The sequence below is a fragment of the Bos javanicus genome, chromosome 1 (assembly GCF_032452875.1).
Source record: "Bos javanicus breed banteng chromosome 1, ARS-OSU_banteng_1.0, whole genome shotgun sequence".
Classification (NCBI taxonomy): domain Eukaryota; kingdom Metazoa; phylum Chordata; class Mammalia; order Artiodactyla; family Bovidae; genus Bos; species Bos javanicus.
This window is the reverse complement of record NC_083868.1, coordinates 79,019,324-79,029,004: the sequence shown is the minus strand read 5'-3', so window position 1 is coordinate 79,029,004 and position 9,681 is coordinate 79,019,324. Positions and strand designations below refer to the sequence as shown.

Below are 9,681 nucleotides of genomic sequence, written 5' to 3'. Positions count from 1 at the left end.
GTAGGCAGCTGGGGGAGTAGGGGCCGAAGTTCGAGAGAAGACTGGAACATTGAAGATTTGAGAAAAGAAATTAGAAGTATGCCTCCGAAAGATAACTCTGGCTATACTCAAATCAGAGGAGCCCTGGGTTGAGAATGAAAGTAGGAGTAAGCCATCTCTACTGTTTAGTGTAGTGTTTATCTAGTTAACATTTTATGTAAATTCTACCTATCAATTTCCCTTTGCAGCAGTGGTCAACTGTTTCTAATATTAGGAAATTAATTTAAAGATATGGAAATGATAGCCAACATTCATTGAAAACATTCTGTATCACTTCCATGTATTAATTTAGTTGGTCCTCACAACAACTCAGTGAGGAAGCCTGTCATTTCACCCCCATTGTACAGGTGAGATAGTGGTCTAGAGAGGTGAAACCTGAAATTTCTAAGCGGCAGAGCTGGTGTTTGAGCCACAACAGTCTAGCTCCTATGCCAAATTATAAGAATTAACAGATGAATGCATAATCAAAACTACTAACAGCAATGATGTTGATGAGGAATTTGGGTGCAGTTTTTTTTGTTTGTTTGTTTTTTATGACTCAGTGATTCAGTGATTTTTGCAACCATTACCCTGATCTAATCTTAGCACTTTTCTTCCATCTCAAAAAGAAATTTCATACCCATTTGGAGTCACTCTCTATTCTCACCTCCAACTCTTTATAACCTTGTATCTGCCTTAGTGGTCATCAGTCTTTAAGTGAATGTGATTTCACTTTAGTGACAGTCTGTTTTAAATAGTAGCAATCTGATAGCCTTACTCAGTAACTCAGGAGGGTAACACAGTTTGAACTTATAATTTCTAACATCTGCATGTGAGCACTGTTCTCTGTTCTTAATTTAGGCAGAAAAGTGTAAAAGTGTCAGCCCCGTGTCAGTCACTGGTCATATGCACATGAGTAAGACTGCGCCAGGCCCCACACTTGAGTTCATATGTCTTTTGGAGACGCTGACACAGAAATAGACACATCATTGAACAACAATGGAGAATGGACTTCATCTAGAAATTTTGACATATTTGTTGAAGGACTTGTGTTAAACTTCTTTCTGCTGGAACCCATTGAATTGTTTATAAAAATTGTTTATAAAAATCTAGACTGTATGAAGCATTTGGACTGCTTGGCATTTTGAGGATAAAATCCACACTGATGTTAGGAAAAATAAAACTCCCCATCCAGAATAGAGTAGTGATTGCCAGACATGAAATAGCCCAGCTGTGCAGTGACTTACAGGACAGTTGGTCTCAAGCAGAGAGTACTAGATAGGATGTGGCTGCACAAGTAACTGTAAGCCCTGAATTACTGTACCTATTTGGTAGCACATATATCTAAAATGGCTTAAAATAAAAATTGCAAATGCACCAGATTTGATCAATCTTAGCATTTCTTTTTCTTATTTTCTCAGTCCCAAGTTAAAAATAAAATCCTCCTGCCTCATTTTCTTGTGTGCTAGTTAGTTAGGATTAACTGGAGTTCTCAACAGGAAAGCGATAGAGTAGACGACATTGTATAGTGGGTGAGAGCCCGGTGGAGATAATTATACAGTCACTCCCACTATATTACCCTTCAAAGAAACTGAGCCTAATATTCTCCTCCTAAGCAATTTAACCAACTTCTAAAAAAAGGTATAAGATATTATTTAGAGAATGAAATAGCTACTGTATATAATCAAGAGGGAGAATTATAGCAAATTATAATACTCATTTGATAAGTATATAAAGAGCTAGACTCAAAGCTTTGTATCATACCTCCTAAGTAATTGTTCAGTTGTGCTAACTGTCCTTTATAAAGGAGAGGAGATAAAGAACTGCTAAAAAAAAATCACCTGTTATACTTGTTCAGTAAGGTTTCTCCCTCTAGGCATAGATTAAATCTAATTTCATGCTCTGCAAGGATCAAGCACACATTTGGTCCTCAAATGTGTAATAGTAGTGATTTCTTTGGCTTTCCAAAGCTAATATCCATGTAGAAATGTAGACACTAGTAGAACTAAATGCAATTAAAATGTGTTTTAAGAGTATGTCTGTGTAAGTATAGATGTTATATACCTGTGTTCACTGATATTACATCCCAAAATTTTAAAAATATAGGGCTACATGCAGATTTTTTTCAATAATTCTTTGAAGATAATCAAAAGGAGGTTGAGACTTCTGCTAAATTGTCCATTTAGCAGTATATTAAAGTGTTGGCAGTAATAAGTGTTGGTTTGCTTTAAACAAGACAGACAGGTGTAAATTTTAAGAGGCTTAAGTGTGAACACTTTCTTTGAGTTTGTAATTCTTGTACTTCTACTGCCCCACCCCCTCAAAAAAAAAAAAAAGAGTACTGATCTGATTGCTGTGATGAGAATCTGTACTATATAGTGGCTAAGAGCAGTTACTCGAAAGATGGCAGCTACCTTACATGGTCACACCACTTACTAGCTGTGTGACCTTCAGTAGGCAGTGTAATCTCTCCACGCGTCAGTTCCTGATTTCAAATGGCTGGAAGAAAATCCCGAGGGTAATTGTGGAACCCTCTTTTATCTTTGCTCTTGATGACTCAGTGAAGAGTATTATGGCAAAATTCATAGAACTTTCATGATTTTCCTTTGCAAGGTGGTTCAATAGGTTGACTTCTAAATGTGAAGAAGCTTTTGGAATGCTTCAGTTTGTTTCACACACATACACACACACATATGCATATGCACAATGGAGTGACATTTTTAAAAGACTGTCTAAATCATCTAAGAATGTTTCTTTCAACAACAATAATAACTCATTTAATAACAAAACACTGTCATAATTTAAGCAACGATATTTTTTGTTTCTACTGGTGCAGTAACGGTACATTTTATAATCAGTGACATCTTTTTTGATGGGACACTGTAAGCACCCAGAAAACATTAGCAATTCTAATTAGTATTTGGGTTGAGGTTAATGTGTCTACATTGTTAAAGGTAATGGTCTTAAGGCCTTTAATTTTAGAGTCAAGTGTGTTGAAAGAATATTTTGCATTTGCCACAAGTATACAGATACATCAGTAAGACTTGGATATTGTGCTAACTAAAGTTGAAATTCACATCTTCTGAATACCTACACACTTCTCCTTTCTCTTGATGATGAAGGTTAAATTGAATAATAGAAGTGAAAGCATTCTGTAAACCAAAGTTAAGAAATATCAGGATAGGTCAGGCAATGCTATGCTAACAACTATTTTCCAAATCTCAGTTCTTAAAACAAAAGCTATTTTTTTGCTTCTGTTATTTGTTCACTCTGGATCAGAATTTCTTTGCCGACTGATGGAATAGCCACCATCTCAAACATTGCTGTCCCGCATCCCAGAGTAAAATGACACCACCCTTATGGCAGAAAGTGAAGAGGAACTAAAAAGCCTCTTGATGAAAGTGAAAGAGGAGAGTGAAAAAGTTGGCTTAAAGCTCAACATTCAGAAAACGAAGATCATGGCATCCGGTCCCATTACTTCATGGCAAATAGATGGGGAAACAGTGTCAGACTTTATTTTTTTAGGCTGTAAAATCACTGCAGATGGTGACTGCAGCCATGAAATTAAAAGACGCTTACTCCTTGGAAGGAAAGTTATGACCAACCTACATAGCATATTCAAAAGCAGAGACATTACTTTGCCAACAAAGGTCCATCTAGTCAAGGCTATGGTTTTTCCTGTGGTCATGTATGGATGTGAGAGTTGGACTGTGAAGAAGGCTGAGCACCGCAGAATTGATGCTTTTGAACCGTGGTGTTGGAGAAAACTCTTGAGAGTCCCTTGGACTGCAAGGAGATCTAATCAGTCCATTCTGAAGGAGATCAGCCCTGGGATTTCTTTGGAAGGAATGATGCTAAAGCTGAAACTCCAGTACTTTGGCCACCTCATGCGAAGAGTTGAGTCATTGGAAAAGACTCTGATGCTGGGAGGGATTGGGGGCAGGAGGAGAAGGGGATGACAGAGAATGAGATGGCTGGACGGCATCACTGACTCGATGGACGTGAGTCTGGGTGAACTCCAGGAGTTGGTGATGGACAGGGAGGCCTGGCGTGCTACGATTCATGGGGTTGCAAAGAGTCGGACACAACTGAGCAACTGAACTGAACTGAGGGTCTTGACCTCTCAATTGCATACTCTGGCCTGTAAGTAACACATGCAGACTTGTACTTACAGCGCTTCAGCCAAAACTCTTCATACGGCTCCATCTAGCCATAAGGGTGCCAGAAAGCAGAGCTGGAAATACTTAGAAAGCAGCATTGATGGCTACCACAAAGTTTGTAATAATAATAATAATTACGGCTCCTATATACCAGGAACTGTTTTTAATGCTTTTCAGGTGTGGAGTTCTTTAGTGCTCGTGACGTAGGTATGCTCGTGATTCCCATTGTACAATTGGGCAGAAAAGTGGTAGATTAACCGCTGCAGAAGAGGAAGAGCAGGACTTTTACAGGATCTGTAGCATTGATATGTATATCAAACTATAATGAAATTGAATGTATTTTTTAAAATTGTAAAAGGAAGATAAAGTTGAGATTTTCTGAAAAACGAGAGAGTGGACTAAGTGATCCTTAAGACGTCCTAAAATTTCACCTGAATCCTTAAATGACCTGCAGAAAAGGTGACTCCCCTGTTTCTTTTGCTGCATCATCTTCAGAAGACATGGGCCCTCTCCTGACCAGCACACTTCTCTGTTAGCTCAGGAGAGGAGCATTGTCCCAGGAAATGAGCTGCCAGTGTTTCTGGGAATGTTCCCCTTTTGATTTATTTGAACTTTCTATTTGAGAATGTCAAACATATGTGTAAGTAGAAGATTATAGTGAACCCAGTGTTCCAAATGATCAGTTATCCTTATACAGTTATCAATGCCCACCCAGTCTTGCATGATTTAGCTTCTTAAGTTAATCTGGCCATCTATCAAATAGATGTTTGAACACAGACTGAGTTCCTCGAGTTTGTGGGGCTCAGAGAACAGGACTTCCAAAACAGAAAGCCAGTGACCAGTTGGCAGCTTTGTGATGAGTAGGCTTAGTGAGGACATGGGGAGGATGGGATTGAAGAGACTGATTTGAAGAGAGGGCATCACTAATCAATACTTTAGACAAGTTTTCAAGCTGAGGATAAATGATGTGACAGTATTTAATCATTCATAAGACATTCTTCCAAGGTAAGTGGGGAAAGGAGAGATTTGTTGTTAAAGTGTGTCAAAATGATTGCCTTTCTCCCCAGCTAAAACTGTAGTCTTATTCACCACTGAGATAGTTAATAAATGGAGAGTGGACAGGTGATGTCTATTATGGGGCAGTGCAGGGGAGCTCTGTGTTCTGGGCCCTACTGTCAGGCAGAGAATCCTCTGAACTGGAAAGCACACTGCTTGACCACCCTAGGCTTCCAAATAAGCGATATCCAGAGGGCCCTGGGTCATTGAACCTCCCTGTCCCTTTGAAAGACGCACATACTAACCACTCCGGGGCCTTACAAACCTCTTATAACATTCAATTAACAAATGTTCCTCAAATGCTGTGAGCTCCCCACTTGGATAGATGTGACTGAAATGTAAAGTACCTTTCACTGCCTTATTTATTGCTCCAGCAAACACGTTATATGTTGGCACCATTTATCTTCATTTTAATTTTATCTCCAACAAATATAGGCATTAATTTAAATCACATACAGAACATAACAGTTTTTATAGAGGCAAACTTATTCCAGTGTGCTGCATTTTAATATCACACTTTACCATCTTTTCTCACTTGATTCAAGAATAGTATCTCTTCCTGCCTCAGCATTTAAGCTGAGGACAACAGAAACTTTTTTTGTGCGTACATGTTCTTGCTCTCAAACTTCATCTTTCTCGCTGTTTTGCTGTTGATTGCCTGGAAGTTTGTGAGCATGAACACAGGAGTTTATTAGTGGTTTTCTTTCTCATTTTCCAGCTTAACTTCCCATTGTGTTTGTGGTGAGGGTGGTGGGGGTGGGGACCCAGCATAAGGAGATTTGTAGCTGAACTTAATTCTAGGTACCTGTTCTAACTGAAACACACAATGGAAGGTATCCCTGCCTCCTGAAATTGACTTTTTTTTCCAAATGGAAAATTTCCCTTTCTCCCTTTTTCTTCATAACTTACTTCTGCAGGAGCAGAGTCTCTCCCCTGAGGGGAAACAGGCTAAGTCAGCTGCTGTATTTATGACCACGAACCATTCCAGTTAGCTGCTACCCACTAAGCAAGGGCAATTTCCCAATCCTTAATTTGTGGCCTGCAAAGCTGTTGTCCCTCTTCATTTAAGACTTGCCGGATTGACTCTGACATGGCAGCATATTCCCAGAAGTCAGGGCTACAGAGGCAGGAATAACATAAGCACAACCATTAGACAATGTGGATTTAAGCCATTCCAGGATCCTTTGGGAAGCTTTCAGGGACTTTCCCTCCAAAGCACTAAACTGAAAAGAAAACAAAACTTACTGTTCTAGTTTTTTAGGTTTCTGAATATCTAGTTTAGAGACATCTGTCATACCCCCCACCCCTTTTTTTTAAACATTAGAGTTTAAATGTACCAGTTTAAGTTCTCTGTTTTATCCTTATAACATCCCCAGGTGAGGGATGCCATAATTGTGCTCATTTTACAGATGAGGAAACAAGGCTTAGAGAAGTTATTTTTTATTTTTATTTTTTTCTGAATTCATGCAGCTGAGACATGGCAAGGCCAGGGTTTTGAATCCAGACCACTTTCTGCAATTTGCTTTTGCTATAGCTAGCTCTCTTAAGCTTCAATTCTTGACCTTTTGTTTGATGCAGACTCTCCCCAAACCCTTAATCTTTGTGTTACTAGGTGCATTTTATCTGTGGCAAGAATACGGTTACCCTGGAAACCCACTAGCTAGAATGGCAATCCAATTATAGCACCACTGCTCCGGTTTTATTAAATTAGCATTGCTGATGACGTGGACTTCTTGATGGAAGGATGCTCAAAAGTGGGTTCTCACCAGTTGTCCTTGCCTCTTAGGACCCTTTGGGGTCATTATTCTACTCCACCAAACCAACAAACAAAAAGTCCTCCTTTGGGTGATGGATTGAATTTGAGAGAGAAATTGGGATTGTTTTTTTGACCATGGGCTTTCAGCGGTGGATGAAGATGTATGGAAGTGCATGGAAAGAAGCCTAATTAAATTCTGCCTGCCCTTTGAGTAGCCACGCCCACCCCACCACAGTCTGCTGATTTAGGACTCTGATATGAATGGCGGAGGCTCATGGACATCTGTTTGTGTGGTTCTTAGCCTGTTGGTTATATCCAGACTTGATTCAGAAAAATGTGCAGCTCTTTGATATTCTTTGGCCCTTTACAGACTTTTGATGGATCAAGAATTTGCTTTGATGGACACTGATTCATTGATGAGCTTCCTTTAAGCACATAGAATTTAAATAGTGTTGAATATTATCAGTGCTTAGCCCAGTGACACCAGCTTGGAGGAAATGATGCTCTTTATGCCAGTGGGCTGTCAGCTCCCTGAGATGGTAACTGGTAGGCTGGCAAAATGCTGTGTTACTTTCTTCCACCTATCAGGTACTGCACCAGGCGCATACCACCTATTACCTCGGTGAATTTCATCAGCTCTGTTATTAGCTCTGTTTTATAGAGGAGGTAAAGGATAAGTTAGAACAAATAGCCTGCTTATGTGAAGGGTTCTGAGGTTATGATGGTGAGTTCTGAGCACCAGTTCCTAGCTTGCACCCCAGTGTTTTCTTTATACCATAGTGTGTCAAGATGGATCTTCTCTAAATATGAATTTTTAAGTTCTAATGCCAGAACTCTTTTTGTCTTGAAAAGAGTGTGGGCATATCCTGTCTAGAAGGATGGTAACCAGGGAGGAGAGTGGACTGCATATTACTATGTAACTCTGGAGAAGGGATATTCCCATGACTCTCTCTATCACCAGGGAGCAGGTCTCCAGAATCACAAATTCAAAATGATGAAGAGAATTATGAATCTTTATAAAGCATTCTACAGTCTATGTTAGCTTTTTCACTTATCAGTAATTAAAGACATTCACTGAAGTTCTGGCTTCCCCATTTACTGGCCTGATTACTTCAACTAGTATGGTTGATGCCTTCATTCCTCATTTCCCTGTGAGAAAAATGGAACACTAATAATATTGGATAAGTATATTGGGTTGTGAAGAAATGAGTAAGAATTATGTTCCCAGATGCAAAAAAGGTAATCTCATGGAAGGTGGTAGTGTTCCTCTTGTGATTACCCAGCGATCCACCTCTCTACCCCAATATTGTCTGATTGTTTAAAACTTAATCTGAGAGTATCTTTGATATTCCTTATGTGTAACTGTAGGGACTTTCATTTTAAAATCCTGAGTCTTGGTGTTATTACTCTGACAGCAAATTCTTCTCTAATTACTCCATGTGAAAGGAGAAATAATGCCTTTGAAACCTCTATTATATTTTCTCTTAATTAGATGTGAATCTATATATTATTTGAATTGTGACATATATTTTCATAAATATGCTAGTATATGTGCATTTTACAACATTTAAAATTACAGATACACTAACAGTCATTTCTGGAGTCACAGGAAAAAGACTTCTTTCTTATACTTCTACAAGTTTTTAAAGTTTTTATAATTAATCTACTTTATTTTGTTCTTCATTTATAATATAATTTATATAAATGTTTTGGTAGATGTATATAAATATTTATTTCGTAACTTTGTATAAATATACGTATATATGTATACACACACACACATACAGTAGGGCTTCCCTGTGGCTCAGATGGTAAAGAATCTACCTGCAATGGTAGCGGAACTAAGATCCTACATGTCTAGGGGCAATTAAGTTCATGCACACCACAACTAGAGAAGACCCGCAGGCTGCCACAAAGATCAAGAACGGCCAATATAAAGCCAAACAATCAAACAACTGCCCACCCTCCTCCCAAATAAAACCCAATAAACCCAATTAACATGTACAGGGGGTAAATTTTTAAGCTATTAAATTTTTCCTCCTTCCCCTCTCCCTCCCTTTCCCCCTTCTCTTCCTCTTTTTTCCATCAGCCTATTAATTTATCACCTAACCATCCCTCCATCACTTTCTTCTTTCTTTCGTCTCTGCCCAGCACCTTTTACCTTTTTAGCACTTTTTAGAATAGAAACTGAAAATAATCTTGATCTTAAACATAACGTGTTAGAAAAATTGAATGTGTTTTTTGAGAAGAGATATCTTGTCCTTGTATCCACATATCATTGTGATACTTGAACCTGTCTCAAAACAGAAGTAGAACTATGATTTTTAACACTAATTTCAATCTTTAGTGAATAGACTTTCCTTTCCCAACCACCCTGATGAGAGAGAACAGAACACTTAAACACAAGTCTGATAGTTCTGATACCACTTACCCAAGTTGAGTGCCTTTTATGGTTCCCAGTGGCCATAATGATTTCTATTCCTTTTCAGGTTTGTAAGATCTTGGTTGGTAATTTTTGTAGCAGCCAGGAGTTTGGGTCCTAGTAACTGAACCTTATACCCTTTTTTTTTTTTTCCTTCCTCTCCAGGTGTCTGCTCTGGGACCACCTTGCTCTATTTATCCTTTTTTGCATGGTGTTTCCCTTGTCAATTCATGTAATGCTGTTCATTTTAGTTATTAAGATATGAATTT

General features: G+C 38.7%; 1 protein-coding gene across 14 annotated transcripts in view; it reads left to right on the top strand.

Annotated features, from left to right (window-relative positions):
• Positions 1-9,681, top strand: part of LPP (LIM domain containing preferred translocation partner in lipoma) — a 759,650-nt gene that overhangs the window by 406,984 nt on the left and 342,985 nt on the right. Inside the window, exon 2 of one of the 14 annotated variants that reach the window (XM_061413237.1) lies at positions 5-76. The exons of 11 other annotated variants lie outside the window; for them this stretch is intronic. Coding sequence is in view for 2 of the 3 variants with exons in the window: in XM_061413222.1 (XP_061269206.1) it covers positions 135-146 (12 nt within the window). In the remaining variant the exon portion in view is untranslated. Of the gene's footprint in view, positions 1-4; positions 147-9,681 lie in introns of all 14 variants that reach the window. 2 more of the 14 variants (XM_061413230.1, XM_061413222.1) reach the window with 2 other exon arrangements.